The following is a 22,195-nucleotide window of genomic DNA, read 5'->3' as shown; positions in this document are numbered from 1 at the left end:
TAAATAATTGGAATTATCTATTCAAAGTAATACAGTTATATGATGACAGTCCATCTTGTAGACATGCAATGATTTTATAGAATTCAAAATCGATAAATAAATCATTAGAAACGATTAATTTAAAAAGATTTACGTATACATATTTTCATTTTCAAATTGTGTTTTGTTTTATTTTTAAATCATTCTTTTACTTTTTTTTTTTTTAGAGTTAATAATATTTATTAGATTTATTCTTTACGTCGCTATACTGAACTTTGATAAAAAAAAAAAAAAAAAACAACATAGCGCGTAACCGAAAATCGTACCCTGATAGCCAACGCTTTCTCAGAAAGTAGTTGACTTCTAGCAGTTACGGTTAACTTAACATCAAGTTGGCGTAAATTCTTCACTCAACAACAGTTGTAAGCAAATTGACGGAAATCTACGGCCGCAACTTGAATACAAGTTAACAATCAAACTTGTAGTTAAATTTTCTTTCAACTTTACTACAATTTGACTGAAATACTTGTACAGCAAGTTTTGACGTTTATTTGCAGAGTAACTTATAGGTAATCGCTTGCTTTGCCAACCTTTTTCGTCAATTTTGCTTCAAATTGCGGACGTAGATTGACAGTAAGTTATAGGTAAGATGGCTATCAGGGGTGACGATTTTTTTTTTACATTGCTACGAAATTTCTCTCATACGTCAATAAAGAAGTTTCATTTAAAAAAAAAAAAAAAAAAAAAAAAAAAAAAAAATTACAATTACCTGAGCTTGTTTTTAAGATTAGCAACTTCACGAGACAAATTTTCATGTGACTCAATCATTTCGTCCATTTCCCTTTGGGCCTTGCGTTTGAGAACCTTGTGCCTGCTTAGCTCTTCCTCAGTCTCATCCAACTGTCTCTTGAGAGTCTTGACGCGAGCGTTAGCCTTTTCGACTTGCTCCTTATACTGATCAGCGTTTCTCCTCTCGTCTTCGAGCTGCAAGCTCAACTCCTTCAGCTTCTTGTCCAGCTTCCTATTAATCTTCTGCTGAGCGAACCGTTCCTTAGCCTCTGTCTCCAGCTGCTCGTCCAAATTACTGATCTTCGACTCAAGTGCCTGAATAGTAGCCTTGGTTTTCGCACGCTGAGCCGTCTCGAGTTCCGCGAGTTTCGCCTTCAACTCCTTGTTCTGTCTCTCAAGCAACATTCTTGAGGATTCAAGTTTCTGAGTGCTCGAGCGCTCGGTCGCCAAGTCAGTGGTCAGCTGCTCTATCGTGATCTGTCCTTTTCTCGCGCGGTCAACAAATATTTCGCTGTTAGATTGCTCCTCCTCGAGTTCTTCTTCCAGCGTCGCGATTCTCGCCTCAAGCCGCCGTTTTTCGTCAAGCATCAGCGTACCCTTATTCGCGTTATTATTCACCTCTTCCTGGAGCTCATCTCGTTCATTTTCAGCTGTACGTCTAGCACGTTCGCTACTAGCCAGATCTTCAGTAAGCTGGAGTAAATCAGCCTCAAGACTCTTCACCTTCTTCTCAGTTTCTTTAGCACTGGCCGCCAGCTCATCACGAGCAGCACGCGCCTCCTCTGTTTCTCTAGTGCAATCCTTAATCTGCGCCTGCAATTTCTTCAGCTGCTTAAGAGCGTCTTCCTTAACCTTATTATGCATCTCCAGCTGCTGTTCAACGTCTTTGTAATCAGCCTCCAGCTTCTTGCGAGCAGCAATAGCAGCTGCGCGTTGTTTTCTCTCATCTTCAAGCTCTGCTTCAATATCACGCAACTGTTTAACAAGTCCTCTGCGTTTTTCTTCAGCCTGCTCTTCTTTAGCCTGGAGATCCCGCTCGAATTGGGTTCTCAGCGCCTGCATGTTAACTTCCAGACGCAACTTAGCGTCTTCAGTGAACTGAAGCTCGTCCTCGAGCTCCTCGACTTGCGAGCGCTGTTCTGCCAACTGGGATTCAAGTGCTCGCTTAGCTTTCTCCAACTCATGAACATTTTTATCAGCAGTACCCTGGTTATTAACCAGCTCATCAAGTTCGGCTTGAAGACCGCGACGTCCGCGTTCAAGCTCTTCAACTTTCTCATTGAGTTCGTCCAATTCGCGAGTCAAAGACAGCACTTTAGTTTCCTTCTCACGTGCTTCTCGTTCAGCAGCATCACGTTGTTCGGCATACTGCTCAGAAACAGCCTTTTCTTCAGCCAAAACTTTGTCAAAGTTTTTCTGTTTCTTCTCTAACTCAATAACTTTAGATCTCTGGACTTCTAATTCGATAGTCGAGTCTTCTAATTCCGCCTGAATCTTCTTCTTTGATTTATCCAATTTATCATTAGCAGCTTGAAGCTCTTCTACTTGTCTCTGCAGAGCTTCAATATCTTTCATGCAGCGTTTCCTAGCCTCTTCAAGCACTATCGCAGCTTCAGCCTCTTCATCTCCACGTTTCTTAGCCTCTGCCAATTGAAGATTCAACGCAACCAATTGTTTATCAAGCGCGCGCTTAGCTTCTTCTTCTTCCTCCAACTGATCATGCAAGCTCTCCTTTTCACTCTCAAGAGCACGGAGTTTTGAGCTAAGCGCCAATTTCTGTCTCGTCTCTTCCTCCAACTGCTGTTGTAATTCAGTAAATTGGGATTCACAAGTAGCAGAAGCTTTAACCGCTGCAGAAGCTTTCAATTCAGAGGCCTCCAACTGCTGGGAAATAGTCTCAGCTTCCGTCTGAAGTTTGATAACCCGTTCAGCCAACTCTTGCTTAACACGGTCAACTTCGGCAAGCTTAGCGTTGAGTTCAACGAGCTGCTGCTCGGCCTGTTTGCGCCGTCGATCTGATTCCTGTCTACTGGCACTAACAGATCTTAATTCGGTAGCCAAGTCAGCATTTTCAGCTTCTAGAGCGCCTTTAGCCTTCTCAAGCCCGGCTTTGGCTTTCTTCAGAGCGTCCATCTGTTCATTGATAGCTGTCAGTTCTTGCGTGTGTTTGTGACGCATGTCAGAAAGAGTACCCTCGTGGACTGAAGTCTCTTCCTCTAAGTTCTTCTTCAGCGTAGCTAACTCCTGCTCGCGCTTGCTTCTCAACTCCTGTTGGGCCGCAGTAGTATCCAACGAATCCAACAATTCATTTTTCAGAGCCTCCAGTTCCTCGTTCAAATCACGTTTGAGCTTCTCGGCTTTACTTCTTGCAGCTTTCTCCGCCTCGAGGTCCTCTTGGAGCTCTGCTAACTGTGACTCCAACTCTCTGAGAGCCTTTTGGGCCTGAGCTTTAGCAGCAGCTTCCTCGTCAACTTTCAGCATCATCTGGTTAAGTTCTTCTTCACGTTTTCCCAACTGGAGTTGAAGTTCTTCTACCTGGACTTTTCTCTCGCCCAACTGATCTTTAAGGTCAGAAACTTCAGTCTCGACTTTTCGTTTCGAGCGGTCGACTTCTTGTCTCTGCTGATGATCTTTCAACAATCTTTCTTCCAAATCAGCAATGGTAGCTTCGTGCTTGGCTTTCAATTTAGCTAAATGCTTGGCTTTTTCTTCCTCCTCAGCCAAAGTCTGCGACAAGTCATTAGCTCTTTCTTCCAGCAACTTTTTCTCTTTCAACAACTTTTGATTCGTATCATCCGATAAAGCCAAATCTTCTTCCAACTTTTTAATCTTAGCATCACACTGGACTTTTTCCAACTGCAATTTTTGACGCGCCGCTTCTTCCTCTTCCAATTGTTCCTCCAAATCACTGATATTCAGCTGTAATTTTTTCTTTTCCTGATTCAAAGCATTGCTGCGTTCTTCTTCCTCTTCAATACGAACTTCCAAGTCATGTAAAATTTCCTCGAGCTCCTGTTTGCGTGTAGCCAATCGCAAGCGCATTTCTTCAGCCTCCGCACACAATTCAACTTCAGCTTGCAATTGCTCGGCCAGCATCGTTTTCTCTTCCAATGCTTGCTGGTATTTACGTTCATACTCCTGGGCTGAGTTTAGCTGCATCTCCAATTTGTCGCGAACTTGCTTCAATTCATCCTCCTTTTGCGTTAATTTTTCTTCCTGCTTGGTAACCTCCAACAGTGGCTTAACTTTGGTGTAGAGTCGCCACCACTGCCAGTTACGTAGTTTCAAGTAAGCCGCGCAATTACGCTGTATAATACGAATAGCATTTAATTGCTGAAGACGCTTCTGGTAATTCCGTCTAGCAAGGAAACCACGACAGAACGCCTGGAAGTTAACAATTAGATCTGTTATCTTGTAATCACGTTCTTCTTCAAGATGCGCTAAAACACCAGCACGGAAGAAAATTTTTGACTGTCCCACACGGTACAAGTTCGGGTCAAGTTCCAAAGCTTGGATCATTTTCTCGCATGCTTTTTTACCATCCATGAAACCCTTTGGAATAACATTGGGCGTGAGTAATTCGTACCGCTGACGGAATTCTTGGAACGGAATACGATTAGGGAATCCTTGCCGGCAAATACGTATTCCCTCGAGGACACCATTGCATCTCAATTGATCTAGCACCAACGGAGCGTCTATTTTACCCGCCCGTTTTTCGTGATTTGGAATAATACAACGTACAAAGTTAGGATTTGTATTGCGCAAGGTGACCATAAGTTTAGCCAACTGTTCTTTGTACAACTGCGACACTGTACGGAACATTCCTTTACGCGTTCTCGCACCGAATTGCGTGTCAGTCAATGCTTGCTGAGCCATACCGACAATTTCCGCGTCTTTCCATATGTGACAGACGAATGGATCCTGCGAGGCCTGCAATAAACTTACAATATTTTCATTAAGCGGGTCCATGTTCTTCATCAACCATTTAGCTGCCGAGTAATCGACTTTTCCAGCGTAATGAATAATCGCAAAGTCAGCGACTCCACGGAAGTCTGTCTTCATGAATTTCGGGTGAACGCTGTGAGCGCTGACCAACTTTTCAACAAAAGTTTTGTCAGTAGCTTTCGGGAACCAACATTCTTCGTCCAGCAGAGCCATAACTCCCATTGGTTTGTCAATCAAGTCTATTGTTGGCTGCAAATCGAGACCAAAGTCTATGAATTTCCACTCAATGCCTTCGCGCTGGTACTCTTCTTGCTCTAAAATGAACATCGTGTGGTTAAAAAGCTGCTGAAGTTTTTCATTAGTGTAATTGATACACAGTTGCTCGAAAGAATTTAATTCGAATATTTCAAATCCAGCCATATCGAGAATTCCGATAAAACTGGCACCCTGACGTTTGGTGCGGTCTAGCGAACGATTTATCCGATTGACCAGCCAGCGGAACATACGCTCGTAACAGGCTTTTGATATTGCTTCGACGGCGAACTCGACTTGTTCCTTTGTCTGGGCTTTGGTCACAAAATCACGGCCTACTTTGATACGTGGTTTGAGGAAGGCTTTTGTCATTTCAGTAACACTCAATCCCAGGAGATGGGAGATCTTTTGAGCGACTGTGTTGTCTGGGAGAGTTGCCTGGTCGGAGTTACGCTCCTGACGGAATTGCATCGACCCGAAAAGCATCACAGCCGATACAATACGGAATATTGATGAGAAATCTTCATTAGTCATACCCATTATGTGCATTGATTTAACGGTCGATGAAAATTCAGATGCGTCATCAACGCCGGGCACTGGCAGCGCGCCATTCGACAGGAATGGATACAGTTTTGGATCTTCCAATATAAATTCTTTCTTTTGTTCTGGTGACGCGCCAGCAAGTAACTGATAAAATATATGAAACGTTCTTTCTTCCTTTGCTTGACGTATCGCTCGTGATTTTTCCAGTAGATATGTCTCGATATTTGCTCCGGCTATGTAACCACTCGCGTCGAAATTTATTCTGATAAATTTACCCTGAAATAGAAATAATAATTTAATAAAATATTTTTAATTGAACTTTTAAAAAAATATATTAATAAAATACTTACGAATCTTGAAGAATTGTCGTTTTTAACTGTCTTAGCATTACCAAATGCCTCCAAAATAGGATTCGCCTGCAGAAGTTGTTGTTCCAATTCACCCTAAATAAAGTAAAGAAAAATTAGTATGAAAGTAAAAAAAAATCTTACATAAAAAAAGTCACAGATAATCGCAAGTTACAAAATATTTATCAATTTTCTAGAAAAAAAAGTGACATCATCAAGCAAAGAAAATTATCAGACACACCTTCGTATTGCGATAATTTAAAAATAAAAATTTTTAGTATTTCAATATCAATATCAGAACTTATGATTATCGTGACTCATTTTTTAAAAATAATAATATGCAGACAATGCGTAGATGAAAAAATAAATGAAACAAAATTGATCCAAATGACTCAATGAATGCAAAGGTCATTAATTTATCAAATTAAAAAATTTTTTTTCGACAATTTATATGATGCGTTAAATGTATATTAATATCATGCCATTAAAATCAATTATTTTTAATAAAAAATTCGAAAATGCGAGTACACCAAAAAATGTAATATTTACCGCAAATTTCTCCATAGTATTTCCAGTCCCCTGGATCCGCAGGTAAAAAAATATTTAAGCATTTTGTTAGTCAATCATTCAATTAGATTATTATTATTATAAATTAATTAAGGCATATTTTTAATTATTAATGATAATAATTAATATTTTAATCTATAAATGTAGCATTTTAAATGAGCAAGCAATTGGAAAGCAACTTAAACTAACATACAAAAAACAAAAGCATATTTTAAAAGTTTGATTTAATACTTTACAGTTTAACTTACTATTATTAATGCTGGACTTGGGGTCTATTGATGTAGCAGCAAAATCAGCACCGAAAATAAAAGGTTACAATCTTATTAATTACATATTTTTTTATCGAGCAACAGTGTAATTTTTAAGCTAATTAAAGTGGTTGATTATTAATTTTTCCGAAAAATAATAATTTTTTATATTAAAATAAAATTTTTTTAAATTACTAAGCTCAAAGTTTACTAAAAATTTTCTAAACTAAATTTTTTTAATAAAAATATTTATAATAAGCATAATTATTTGTTGAAAAATTAACTACTGAGTACACTAAAAAAAAAGTCCTCAGCTAATTGATTAAATACAATAATAATAATTGTATGAAATAAAAAAAATTCCGAATAAATGATAGTAATTGAATGTAAAAGTTTTAATAAATAAGTTAATAAATTTGTCAGCGGTAATTACAGTGTAGTGAACATATGAAAATAAATAGTTAGTAAGGAAGGGAGAGAGAAATGAAATGGAACGAATGGGACGTATCGAGATTCTTGACCTGGATCAATCACGATGAATAGCGAGAGCGAGATCGGATGACGCGACTGTCGATCGATTGCGAAATATATACGGGTGGGTTCATGATCCGATTGATCATGCTATTGCCATAAACTGTTTGATATACTAAAGTTAATGTGCAAAGTTACAGAGAATCGATTCCTTATAAAGGTTTTTATTTTATTTAATTTGTTTTGTTTAAAATTATTTAAACTTTATTTTCATTGCGACAAATTAAATACCATTGAGTTTATTTTATAGGACGAGTTGGAAGCAATCAAGGCTAGCGCCAAATACGGTAATTTCAGCTTGGATCATTAAACAGTTAATTTCACAATTTAAATTAGTCCTTAAATGTTGGCGTTATGAATCACGGTTGTACTTTCGTCGCTCCACGTCATTATATTATGGAAATTGTGGGTTAATAATAAAAATAATATAATATGGGAGGGAAAAGAGAAAGAAAAAAAAAAGAGTAATTTGTATTTAGGATGTGGTTAATGAGATTTCCGATGATAAATTTATTATTCTTAAAATATGTCTGCTGTTTTATTTACGATTTGAATTTTTTTTTATTTATAATCACTGTGTCAATCTCAATAAATTCTTCTTTTTTTCTTATTAAGTGAGTTATAAGATAAAGATTTAAGAATAAAATAACTGTAATTTTGTCTTTAATAAAATATAACTTTATTTTTAATGTCAAGATTAATTTTTATTTTTCATTGGATAAGCTCGCGGCTGTAGAAAATTTTATGATTATTTATATGAGTGATGTTTTTTATTTCTTTTTTACTCAATTCATTGTTGTGATTGTGATTGTGATTATTGAGCAACTTTGTAAAAAGTATTTTATAACTTACGGCGTTTGATTTAGGTTTTGAAGCAGCTACGTAAGCTAGATACTGAATAACTTTCTTTGTATTTTCTGTTTTGCCAGCTCCGGATTCACCAGTACATAATATGGATTGATCTTCACGATCTGTTAAATAAAATAAATATTATTAGTAAAAAAAATCATAAACATTAATAATCTATTGAATAAAAATATTATAAAAGTAAAAAATATTTCGTAATAAAAATTTTTTGTTACAATTAATAAAATATTACTCACATTGAAATAATATTTTTTGTTAATTTATTTATTTATTTATTCAGTGGTCGAATAATTATTTTCGATTTAATCGTAATTGAATCAGTCTGGTTTAAAAACAACCGTTTGTGCATTATATGTACACACACATAGGTTACTTTTTATTAAAGACAACGAAGAGAGGAAATTGTAGATGATAATTCGAGCAAGGCTGAACTACACAGCTGCAAGTAAGCAATCCTACGCGAAATAATGTTTATTCTTACAATTACAAAATGTAAGATCAATAAATCAACAAATATTACTAGCTATATATTCTATTTTTGATATTTATTTATTCAATCTATTTTTATTCCAGTTAAAATTTAAAACTTTAGTCAACTGAATTTTACCGAAAATATTTTTTATAAAATTTTGCTTATGGTTTTATTACTGAGTAATCAGTTACATTAGTGTTGCCATTTCAAATGTCTTGAGTTTCTCTGTTTAGTCGCCGGAGGAAAGTAAATTTACGCTATTTAATTGCATACAAAAATACTCTAATACCGTTTTATTGCTGCTAGCATTATTAAATTTTACTTTCATATTGTATACTTGCAGAATCAAATTACCGACTAGATAATAAAATTTATAATCTTTTTTAAATCAATTTTCTTTAGTATCAATGAAAATTCACATAATTCTTATAATTTTCAAACAAAAAATTTTTTTTCTAAAATTTTTTTACTTCAAATTTTTTGCAACGGGTGTGGTGCATACCAACACAGAATTTGTTTCCATTTTGAAAACTTACAAAATTTATCTCCATACGAGACAAGCTAATACGTTTCTTTTCACATAGAAAAATCTATATACAAAATTAATTCTATACCGCGGCATCACTACATACATAAAAATAATAAACAGAATATATATGCACAAGAATATTTCTTAGATTTTAAATCTCTACATAGTTTATCGCTACACAACCCTAACTTTAAATTGTAAGCGCTTGACATTCGATTTAAGAAAAAAAAAAAAGAATAAATAAAGTATTAACATTGATACATTAATAAAAAAAACTCCGCGGCGTGAATTCTTTATTTCTTATATCAGATAAAAATGAAAAAAAATATTCATTTTAAAAATACAAAATACATATTTAGAGATTATTTAAATTAATATAATTTTTTTTCTTAGTTTGATATAATAAATAAATTTTAATATTAAGGAAAAATTGCATCAATATTTTTTTTTTTATTTCTACAGGTAGCATTTTTTGATAAATGTTTTCTATAATAATTTATTTGTTATTAGATCCTAAAAATTGCTACATTCATTTAAAAAATCTCTAAATATGCATTTTGTTATTTTTAAACGAATAAATATTTTTTTCATTTTTATGGAATAAAAGAAATAAAGAATTCACTCCGCGGAGATTTTTTTTACTAATCTATCAATGTTAATACTTTATTTATTCTTTATTTTTTTTTCTTAAATCGAATGTCAAACGCTTACAATTTGAAGTTAGGGTTGTGTAGAGATAAACTATGTAGAGATTTAAAATCTGAGAAATATTCTTGTGTATACATATTCTGTTTATTATTTTTATGTGTGTAGTGATGCCACGATTTAGAATTAATCTTGTATAGGGATTTTTCTATATGAAAAGAAACGTATTAGCTTGACTCATATAGAGATAAATTTTGTGAGTTTTCAAAATGGAAACAAATTCTGTGTAGGCATGCACCACACCCTTTTGCAACAATCTATAAAACCCTAATTAATATAAATTGTTTTTTTATTTCGTAAGTCTTGATTAAAAATAACATTTATACTCGGATCTATAATAATAATTTTCACAAAATATTTCAAAAAAAATTTCAACGTAATCTTTGTAATATTAAAAATAGCAGATACTTGAGTATTTTTAAACAATAAAAATTAAGTCCTAGTAAAAAAATGCAAATAAAATTTTTGAAATTTATACGTGCGTATTTTAACAAATGTACTTATAATATGTAATTTATTCATAAAACCACAAAAAATTTTTGCTGTCTGCTATTCTTAGTATCATTAAATTCATTTCCTCTAAAAAATAACTTCTTCGAATTTATAATGGCAACCTTCGAACTCTTAGCTTGATTAAACCAGCGAAACCCAATCAGCAATAAAACCATAATAAAAAACAAATACCTGTAATTTAATAGAAAACGAATGTTATTAAAAAATTAATAAAATAATTAAATAAATGATATTTGTGAAGAAATAAAGGATGGTTAAGTTAAATTTACCTTGTAACATAGAACGGTAGGCAGTGTCGGTGATGGCAAAAACGTGAGGAGGTACTTCGTGTCTTTTTATACCCTTATACCGTTCCATTATTTTCTCTGTATAAATCGGTAACCTTTTGTAAGGATTAACGACTACACAAAACAGCCCAGAGTATGTCTGAAAAAAAAATATTAATTAATATTTTATAAATTACTATGTATAGTATTATATTTAAATAACTTTCAATTTCATTTTTTGATGTGCTAATTCAGAGTTTTATCTATCTGCCTCTTCATAATTATATTCAAGGAAATGAGTTAATAAAATACCAATAATAATAATTATAATTAAGTGGATTCATTATTTATAAAACTAATGGTTTAATTAAAGCGTCAGATTATAAGCATAATTAATTGCATGAAATTTTTTCGAGATAATCGCGATGCTGTTGTATACAACATCGTTCTATAGAACGGACTTCCTAATAATGATGTTTAACCAGATCATATATTATATCTATGCAAAAAAATGAAACAGGATTTTGATACCGTAAATTAAAAAAAAAAAACACACGGTAATTTTTCGGTGAAGTAAATTATAAACTTTTAGGAATACGTAATTTTACTCTTCCACGATTTTTTGGGAGAATTCAATTTTATCCTTAAACTGACTGGCTTGGCTCGTCAGTGTAATAATGATCAAAAATATGAAAACAAGACAAGAATTACACACACAAGTTTCATTTTGTCTGAAATATTTGAACTAAAGTACATAATGTTTTGAAATTTAAAAAAAAATAAAAGAGAATAGAAAATAAGGGAAAGTTTTAGAGCGTAGTCGTTTCATTGATATTTATATTTACAGTGCCTCTTTCATTTTGTCAGCAGTATACATATATTTGCTTTTTTCTCCTCATCTTTCTTTTATTTCCAAGCACGTCAATTTTCCAGATTGGCTTGATGCAGCTAGACTGCGTTATGTTATGTTATACATTACTCGAATCCGTGCAGAGTCATGAACGCATAGCAAGGGCGTGAAAAAATCCTGCTAAATTTTTCAACATATATTTGTATTGTACTTGTTGTATGTACCAGTAGTATGTAGTATGTCGGGAGTAGAGCATAAAGAAAAGAAAAAGAGAACCAGCATGTACGAAAGTAAGTACTCAGTCTGGTCTGAGAAATTTTATGGACGTATGATTCGTCAGGAGGTGGAGCGTACACGCAACTTGCAAATGGGAAAGTAGTGGAATGTCAGATCAATGACGTCATGTGAGCATACATGCATATTAATTTTTTATATATAGATTAAATATTCTTTTAAATTCAATTTCTCGGTTTAACTTCCTAATTTTTGCTTTTTATCGCCCGGTTTACTTTATTTTATTTGCTGTGTTGGAAGTTTTTTAGCTTTTGGCTTTTCCACTTTTGCCGCCCAAGACCATAAATCTGCATAGCGCATCAAGACGCTTACCTTGACGAGCGTACACACATGGCCGAGCTTTGAAATACTTATGAATGCATTTTCAGAATTATTTTTGAATTTGTTAATTATTTATAATTAATATTAATTGAGGATTTAACGATGTGTTTACTTGACTCTTAAATTATTTTAATTAAACAAAAATATTTAATGTGTACAGACAAAATTTTTTTAACCTTAGTGTTAATTTTTACTATATTTTTTATTTGTCAGAATGTTTTTTGAAGGTAAAAAAAAAATTTTATTTAATTATTTACAAATCAAATGATTAATAAAAAAAAAATTAACTAGAATTTAACATCGAAAAAAAGTTACTTTCTTTGATTTATAATTTAATAAGAGAAAATTAAAAAATTTTTAACTAAAAAAAAGGCAATAATAAATTTTTCTTCATCTCAAAAAATGTAATTTTTTTATAAATAAAAAAAAATTTTTCAAATTAAAAAAATCTGTTTCAAAAATCAAAAAACCTTGCAAGTGATCAATTAAAATTACACGCTAAAAGATGAAGTAACTAATTACTCTTCTCTATTTTTATCCCAATCAGAATCAGAAAATAAATATCCTATTAAATAAATAAAAAAAAAAAAAAAAAAAAAAAAAAATGAACATAAATACTTAATCATCAGAAATAAAAAGTATTATCATTTATTACATTATTCATTAAAGCAAACATTCTTGAAATAGCTGGCAACTCTTTAACTGAACTAATAATTTATTTTATCAACTATCACACAGCCTAGATAAAAGAGGATATAAAAGTAACTGGAATCGATGACATTTTGAATTCCTCACAAATGAATCAGTAGTTAATTCAAGGGGAATTTAATCCATCAGATATAAATAAAATAAAAGGATATAAATATAAATATAAATAAATATAAGTATTGAGAAGTGTACATTTTTATTTAAACTTTTTATACTACTTGTATCCGCATTTTTGTTCTATGCTACTTAAGAGAATTATAAGTCTTGAGCCATCAAAGATCATCAGAGACCATAAAGTGTTACATGTTTCACAGAAGAAATCGTTAAATCTTTGCGTAATATATAATACTAATACGTTTACATGTGTTATATGTTATATACATATAAACACTAATACTTGTATTACTGAATAATACCTCCAAATAATAAAAGAGAACTGGGTTCTTTTGCATCGTCATCATGATCGCTTCCTCACATCCATATCATGATTCATCCGATTGCTTTCCCCATATGTCAGTGTTATAAAGAAGTTAAATACTCTGGGCATTCGTCATATCAGACAATATCGCTTTCAACACAAACTAAATCCCTTATAAAATTTTAAATTTTTATTAAAAATTCTTAACTTCCCGCTATGAAAATCAATGATTTTTAAAAAATCAGAAAGTTATTGGTTTCATCCCGGTTTTTGAAAATCGAATTCTCATCAGATCTCTACGTTTTGAGGTTCTAGGAAGCTATTCTGGACATTCCTACGAGGATGTCACTGTGAGTGTAACTCTTTCATAATTTTTGTAATAACTTTTTAACAGGTGTAACAATCAATATCAAAATCTAATCAGCTCTTAAACTCGAAAAACGACGTCAATTACTGCAAACCACATTGAGATCGGTTGATGCGTTGAAAAGAAACCGTTAACGAAAAAAGTATTTTTTTAGATTAACTCCGAAATTTTTTCTCAAATCATTTTCGATGTAATAAAATAACCATTAGTGCTTAAGAAACTGTATCGAACGCCGCTAATATGATCAAAATCAATCAATTCGTTCATAAGATATTAGACTTTTAAAAATTCAAAAAATAATGAATAATATTTTGGTGTTTGAAAAACTGCGTCAAATGCTGTAAATCCCATCAAAAACGATTGATTCAATCGAAAGATACTGCAATTAAATTTTTCAAAAAAGTACACTGATATAAGGATTTGTTTATAGTTAAAAATATATGTTAATATTTAACAAATCATTTATTAGAGACCACTTTTTAGTATTAAACAAATATTTCTTAGTATTTAAAAAGATTTATTAATATTTAATAAATGAATAACAGATTTATTAAATACAAACAAATCATTTCAAATACTAAGAAATATTTGTTTAATACTAAAAAGTGGTCTCTAATAAATGATTTTTTAATGATTAACAAATATTTTTTAATACAAATAAATCCTTCTATTAGTGTATGCTGTCAATATCCAGTAGATTTTCGACCTCGAAAAAGTATATGAGTTGTGTTTTTGAGCTAGAAGAGCTCAAAACTTCGGAATGGATAATTTCTTGAGCGTTTTGAGCTCGTACATAGCGAGAAATTCCACACAGATTTTTTTAATTGAACAAAGGCTTATATAAACACTGATAAAAAAGTCAATTTGATTAAAGTGAAAAAATTCCTGAACCAAGAAAAATTTATTCAAACCAAAAATAATTTCTTGGCTCAAGATTTTTTTTTCTTCACTTAAGAAAATAATTTTCTTTAAAATGGTATTTTTAGTCCAAGGTTTTTTCTCTTGAGTCAAGTTAACTTTTTTATCAGTGTATTATAATAATAAAAATTTTCTTTTCATTTATTCCGCAGTACAGTATTTATTCCTCAGTACAATTTATTTTTACTGATGGCGATAAACAGAACTTGATTAAAGTTAAAAGCTTCGGAGAATGGGCTGTAAATTTGCATGCAAGTGTTCCGTTGTCCAGCTTCAGCTTGAGGTTCAAAAAGAGCTGACCAAAAACCTGAGAGCAAGACGGTAAGGTTCAACATTGTCTCGGTTCGTTATTATTATATTAACTATAGTTGTATATGTACGAGTGTCCGAAGGTCCCCAAAACCGGTCCCTCGGGGTCCTGTGTCGTCGACCTATTCGACATTCTTCGTTGGCTTACGTACATCTAACTGAGTAGAACTGAAAGTCCCCCCAGCGTTAATAAAAAAGCTGAGAAAAAATAATAATAAAAACTTATGGGCCCTCTTCTTGTGAAATCGTTTTTTATTTATTTTTGTTGCTGGGGTTTTCTTATTTTTTTCTTTACGAGGATTATATCCTATCGGTTGGTACTTTTCTTTTAATTCTGGGTGGGTACAAACAGATCCAGCACGCACTGTATAAGGTTTTTTGTGTTGTAATTATAACTATAATTATTATTTACTAGCAAACCGGACATTTAAAAGTATATGTAGTAATTTGTGTGTTGAAAAGTTTACAATTTTCTTAGTGAGAATCAGAAAAACAGATCAAGACTTCTGATTTGTTTATCTTATAGACAAAATTTAATTTGAAATTAATTATAATGTTATCATGCAGATAAACGACTCAATTAAGTAGAAAATTAATTGGAAAGATTATAGAATCTTTAAGAAATAATTTCTTAATCATCTAATTTGAGAAGATCTATCTCTAATCGAACGAAGTAATTAATTCCTAATAAAAATGAATGCGTTACTTTATAGAGAAGGAGTTTAATTATTTTAAACCATATCGATGGTGAAATTTATCACACAATCCTCTTTTGCATAGATTAATACTGAAATCTACGGAAACATCTAATAGTTTCTAGAACTTTTTTTAATAGATAAATTTTTAAGAAAAATTCCACATGAAATAACTTCAAAAAATTATGAATGCAATTTTTTTTATACTAATTTATTTTTTAAATAAAAGCCAAAAATTTCTCAGAGATTTGCTAATTTTGCATCTTTAAAATGGTTACAATTAGATTTTTTAACACGCTAATAAAAAATTGACTTGATTTAAAAAAATAATTTTTTAACCAAGAATATTATTTTCAAAAGTTTTATCATTTCGAAGCAAGCAGAAAAATTTTAGATCCAAGAAATTGTTCTAGGTTGAATTTAAATTCACGTGAAGTAAATTTTATTTGATTAAAATAATTTTTTGCTTGATTCAAGATGGTCAATTTCTTTAAAATAATGTTCTTGATGAAAAATTTTTTCTTTTGAATCACTTTAATTTTTTTTATCCGTGTATTTATGAAGAGAAAATGTATTTGCCAAAAGCATCTGTATTATATAATTTTAAATATCTTATTTATTCAAACATTTGAACTAGTTTTATTATAATTAATTGTAAAAATTTTACAGTTCAAAATTATAATCGAAAACTTAACTTTTGAGACCACGAATACAAAAAGAAAAAGTTTTTTTTTGTATCTACCAAGTGAAAACAACTTTTTTTGAACCTTAATAATTGAAAAGTTAGCTAACATTCAAACATAAATCTTTCGACAAAAAAAATGTTTCAAGTTCGTAAACATTTTTTACCTAAAAGGAATATCGAATCACCAACCCACTAACTAAAGGACGAATACATTTTTAGAGCAATTAATAGAATCAATTTTAAATAATCAAACATATTTAAAATGCGAATTAAAAAAAATAATGAACTTAAAATAAATTTCGGAGTACAGTCAACTGATAAAAACGCAAAAGGAAAAAATAATGATATGTATATGTCGTAACTGGTCGTATTATTTCATTACTCCAATACGGGAATATGGGTTAACCATAAAAGGAAGTAGTGGCCCATGGCGCTACGAGACAACATATCACATCACAATTGTGTACATACTAAAAATACATGGATAACAACAATACTCGTTTGTATTAGCCTTAATATCTTAGTCGTCGAGGATCTTGTCTTCTCTTTGCTTGTTACTCTTTCCATACTCCATGCCACATTTACGTTTCTTATTCTGGCTAACAGTTCTCCAGTACGTATACCTAACATAAGCACTACTATGATATCCAGGTTAAGGACACCTCATATCCTTATAAGGACTCGACTTTAGCCATAGTCATTCTACTTACTCATCAAGTATCCTTTTTTTTTATTTTATTTTTTCGTCCATGTTCTCTAGTATTATACACGAGTATTGACATCTCCTGATTTATTATGTATTGCCTATACTATTTATTTACGCGGCTCCATTTCAAACAAAAGTATTGCTCATACATACATATGTATTATTTGTCTCTCAGTACAAAAGTCAGATTTCTTTTTACCCTATTTTTTAGTGTCAACTTATTTATTATTAATTAATTCGTCTACTATTTTTATCACAAATTAAAATCGTTGAATTAAGTAATTGGATTATTATTTTTTTTTCCAACATAAATTTAATTAGTGAATAGAGCAAATTAATTTGGAAGTTTATAGCTGGTCTTATCGGTGAGATAGGAAAAACATATTATTTTTGACGTCATTTTTTTTTAAAGAATCACATAATTCTTTAAAATTTTAGAACTATTACTATTTTTTATTCAAGTTGAAATTGGAAGTTGAATTTATGGATTTTTTTATTTTAATTTAAACCTCAGATTTTTATAGCTTTATTTAATCAATAAATATTTTTATTTAAAAGTAAATTCTGAATTTTTAACTTTCTAAAAAATTTTATTTTTTTTTAAATTAAATTCTTTCAAAATAAAAAAAATTGTTTCTATTTAAAATTACCAGCAAAAAGATTTTTTTAATAAATTAATCAAATTCATAACTCCAAAATAAATCTTATTAGCGCACATAAAAACAATAAATGATTAAATTTTTTAACTAATTTAAACTAATAAAATTTTAACACTTTTTTTATATAAATTTTAGCAAAGAATAAACCAAAAAGCGCTTAAATTAAAAACGACACACGGTTGAATCTAAAAGAAAAAGTGAAATTAGTAAATAAATTATTTATTCCATTAGCCAAGAACTGTTAAGTCGAGATAAGAATACCCGAATAATAAAAAGTAGCAATAAAATCTAGTGACGTCTTTGACCAAAATATATTTAAGTGTACGAGAGTATTATTATACATATAATACATATTTATATATATGTACAAGGAAGTAAAATAGGTTAAGCGACAGCTTGTGGGCGAGTTTGGAAACGATTTCATGGCAAACACCTGCCGGTTTTACAACACGCTGCTCTTCACTTCTGCTACACTCGCAGCTGAAATATTTTCTGAATTTATTATTTTAAAAATAAATTTTTTGCATTGCAATTGCAGTGAAGCGATAAACGATATTAATAATAATAATAATCATCTTTGAATGTTAATATCTATTTTTATTAATTTCGATTTTCTACAATATGTTGTAAAAAATAATGAAGTTTAAGACTGAAATGATGAAGAAGCGTGGTAATGGAAAATGAAATTACTATTGCATTGTGGACTGTATTATGCAAAAAAAGTAATTGTGTAGAATAAGAGTAGAGTAGAGGGAAAATAAGACATCTCTTGAATCGTTTTTGGTGGGTTTTTTCACCAATTAAACTCCGTACTAGTACCTAACAGGTATGACATCAGCTTTGGGCTTCGAGCATTGAGTAGAGCGTCTCCGGACAAGGCTTGCCGGTTGACACACATGGCTGGTCCTTACTTGTGATTGTTTCGTGGTAAACGGCCTTCCTCACATCAATGTACACACTACACTAATATAATGTAATGTGTGTAACTTACTCGGTATAAATAAAAGGTAAGTAATGCAGGGACTAATACACGCCCGTCTTTATCTGCGGCCATGTGTGTATAAATGTGTGAGCGTGTGAGTAATATGTGAGCTCTTACTCACACAGGTGATAACTTTTTAACGGTTCGCTCTACTCATAGGATTATTTAAGAAAGAGAAAAGAAATGAATCATGGATATTTACCATTCTGGGTATGTATCAGTAGACAAATGTTTTGAATATATTTATTATCAAAACATAATTAGTCTATGATGAAAGAAAACTTATGCTTTTTTGCTGTTTCTAAGTCAGATGATATCACTAGAACAATTTTTGGAAATGAAGGTTGGAAATTACGTCTTTAAAGAAAAATTTTTTATGTTTATAACGTCAGCATTGACCGACATTCTTAATGATTGCTCGGAATCTAATCCAGCAAAAAAGTTATAATTAGAACAAGTAATTAGCGACAAAAAAGCACAAAATTTAATTCTATGAATAAATTTTGTTGGTTGAATAATGACCGAGATACTGATTGTCAATGCTAGGTGAGTCAATGCCAGCTTTACTGATGTAAATTTTTTTATTTTATGAAGTTTGGGTTTGGAAATTTAAATTTGAGGTTTGGTTATTAATATGCAAGAAAAATTGGTGAAAATTTGGTTGACTAAGTTTGAAGAAAAAATGATAATTAATTGAAAATTATAAAGAGCATTATGAAAAATAAGCAATTGAATGAAATGTTGAAATAAATTTTTAAATAACAGAGAACAGTACAAAAAATTTATAAATTCAAATGAATATAGCGAGGAATTATGGAAATTAACGACTATTTTCAAAAGATCTAAGGATTAAGAAATCGAAATTACGTGAAGAAAAATAAGCGAAAATTTTGAGAAAAATTAATAGAAAATGTATAAACTTTATCATGTTAGAAGTTTAAAATTAAAACAGATTGGCAACTTTGATGTTTTTATGATTATATTTTTATATTAATATTTATTGTATAAAAAAAAAATAATACTGGTTTGGAAAATTTGGACAAACTCGAGCTTACTTGAAATTATAAAAAAAAACTTCACTATTTATTGGACAGTAAAATAGTTATTACAATGTAAGATAATTACAACGGCTATTTTTTTTTGTTCAACATTAAAAGTTATTTTATCAAAATTCTTGAAGTATTTCAAAGTGAATTTAACTTTTTTAAAATTGACTGTTATATTGAATATATGAAGTTTTTTAGACTGATGGATAGTTAAAAAAAAAAACTCAAATTTTTAGAAATTATTAAAAAATATTATAAAGTTTAAAGCTACAGCAAAGTTAAAAAATTTTTAAAATTGAAAAATTTTCTAAAGCTTGAGTTTAAATATTTCAAGTAATGTATTAAAAATAAGTCAGCATTTATTTACTTTGGATATTTAATGATTATTAAAGTGTTTTTAAAATTATTTCAAGTGTATGATGTGATAACGAGTAAATATTGATAAATAAATATTACTAATGTATTGAATATACACACTTAAAAATTTTTTATTGGTTAATTTAAGTGAAAAATAATTTCAAAGATACTTAATTCCGTGACATAGTTTATAAAAAATGCTTACAACAGTATATTAATGGTGTTTCAATGATAATAGAATAAATATTTAAAATATGTTTTCCAAACAAACATATTACAGCAATATGTGATACAAAAGAATAATAACAATAAATAAAATTTCTTTGATTCACAGTCATTTATTAGCCTCTGAACTAGTCGGTGAAATACAAAGTTATAGAAAGAGCCAAGATGGCGTGTAAGATAAAAGGACACCGATCTGATTGTTGATTATACTATTATATATTGAGGACAGAGTCGCGTATTGTCGTCCAATATAAAAAAAGGCAACTTCTGATAGTATAGAGAGTAGAGCGGTAAACACTGAAACTAAGGGTGATTAAATAGAATAGCTCATTGTAATTCACTACACGCCGGGCAGACTGCCAAAAGATACTCTGGACTATTGAAGATATCTTCACTTTGTACACACAAATTTATACGCCCGCAAATTCATCCCAAACAGCCGGATAATTGTTTTTACTCAAGATGGCCTTTTATTTAAATGTTCTTTATCATTAAATTAGTCCTTGATTCAATTATCGGGAGAGAAGTAATATTTACTGCAAATATGTCGATTAAATTCAAAAGAAAACTTTGATAAGTAAAAATCAACAGCCATCAGTTGAAAAAACAATAATTTTTGGTATAAAAAAATTAATCGAGCTGTAAAATACTTGATTAGTAAATTTGGACGGTGCAGGGAATTGAACCCAATCTTTCTACGCTTCAGCGATATCCATCAATTTTTTTCTTGATTTTTTGAATTTCGATTGTTTTTCAAGATTATCTTCAGATCATAAAATTAAGAAATTTTAGATTAAAATAATAAAAATGTCAAATCTGAAAAATAATTATCAAAAGTGAAAAAAAAAAAAAAAAAAAAACAATTAAATATTTAATTTAATTATAAAAAGTTTTTAAATTTTACTTTTTTTCGAATTTTTAATAAATTTAATTTATAATGATGAAAATGTTCTATTAAATATAACATCGACATCAAGAGAACTTCTCACGAAATAGAAAATATTATTAATCATAAATCATAATGATTCCATTTTGAATGTTGCATAGATTGGACGATTTAAAACGGAGCAAAAGTTTATTTGATAGTATGAAGATATATTGCGAACGAACTTGAATGCAGACATTTCCCCCGAGACGCCAGCATAAATTCTATATTTATCCAAGTCGTCTATTTTGGCGCCACATTCAAAAAGTTGGCGTAGACTTCGCGGAATAGAAGGTGGCACGGACTATTTTTGACCCGACCACATATCGAACTAACCTTATCCTTAACCTCTTCTCGGCCATTACATCCGGACAAGTGCATTCACCCGCAATTACGATGAAAATTAAGTTCACATTAATTTTAAATTCAAAACTCTAGTAAAATCCTTTTCACGCGTAATCAGAAGGCCGAAGGTTTGATTCCAGTTCGTGGGAGTGTAAAAAAAAGCTCTTTTTTTTGTATGTTCATTTATATATACGGGATTGATATCTTTTGAATGTAAAGTATGATCTACTAGAATATCTAAATAGTGTCTGATTAGTGGTCAGTTTTCTACCGCCGTCTCATCTTCAGAAAGGTATGCAGTAGATGCATGATACACACTGATACACACCTAGTCAGAGAGTTAGTTCCTGGCTGTGGTGTATGGTGTGAAATTCCTGGTGATGAGACATGGAATATCGATTTGTTACTGTCTTTCAAAGCACATTACGTTACATTAAATCCTACAATCAGCTGTACTTGTGTTATGGATAATATTATAATGTTGACATCTATCAGCGTGTTATGGTATTAGTTAACTGCTAATATAACTTATATGCCCCTCGCATATAAATTCTTACTAGAGAAATGAATACTATTCGAACTAATAATCATATGCATCTCAATTTTCATTTATTGTACCAAGAATTTCCTTCGGGGAATTTAGATTATTTTATACTTTATACTTGATTATTATCTTTTCGGGCCGTTGATTGTAAGTGATAAATGATAAATTTTTAAGTACTTTAATTTTTTACTCGGAAGAGATAAAGATAATAAAAAACTTAGCTCCTTTTTGTTCAATTAATGGTTTCGGTATTTTTAATTGAGCTTAAAATATTTATTTTATTTTGGA

The 22,195-nt window shown here is 30.8% G+C and overlaps 1 protein-coding gene across 3 annotated transcripts in view; it reads right to left on the bottom strand.

The window, feature by feature from the left end:
• LOC123260016 (myosin heavy chain, non-muscle) overlaps nt 1-22,195 on the bottom strand; it is a 31,282-nt gene that overhangs the window by 2,649 nt on the left and 6,438 nt on the right. For 2 of the 3 annotated variants that reach the window (XM_044720914.1, XM_044720915.1), the window contains 6 exons: nt 10,557-10,713; nt 8,054-8,172; nt 6,671-6,694; nt 6,405-6,434; nt 5,859-5,951; nt 749-5,784 (listed from right to left, as the gene is read on the bottom strand). In XM_044720914.1, the coding sequence (XP_044576849.1) occupies nt 749-5,784; nt 5,859-5,951; nt 6,405-6,434; nt 6,671-6,694; nt 8,054-8,172; nt 10,557-10,713 (5,459 nt within the window). The remainder of the gene's footprint in view (nt 1-748; nt 5,785-5,858; nt 5,952-6,404; nt 6,435-6,670; nt 6,695-8,053; nt 8,173-10,556; nt 10,714-22,195) is intronic. The other variant, XM_044720916.1, reaches the window with a different exon arrangement.

The sequence above is a fragment of the Cotesia glomerata genome, linkage group LG2 (genome assembly GCF_020080835.1).
Source record: "Cotesia glomerata isolate CgM1 linkage group LG2, MPM_Cglom_v2.3, whole genome shotgun sequence".
Classification (NCBI taxonomy): Eukaryota; Metazoa; Arthropoda; class Insecta; order Hymenoptera; family Braconidae; genus Cotesia; species Cotesia glomerata.
Note: the sequence above shows the minus strand (reverse complement) of the source record. Positions and strands in the feature narration are given on the sequence as shown.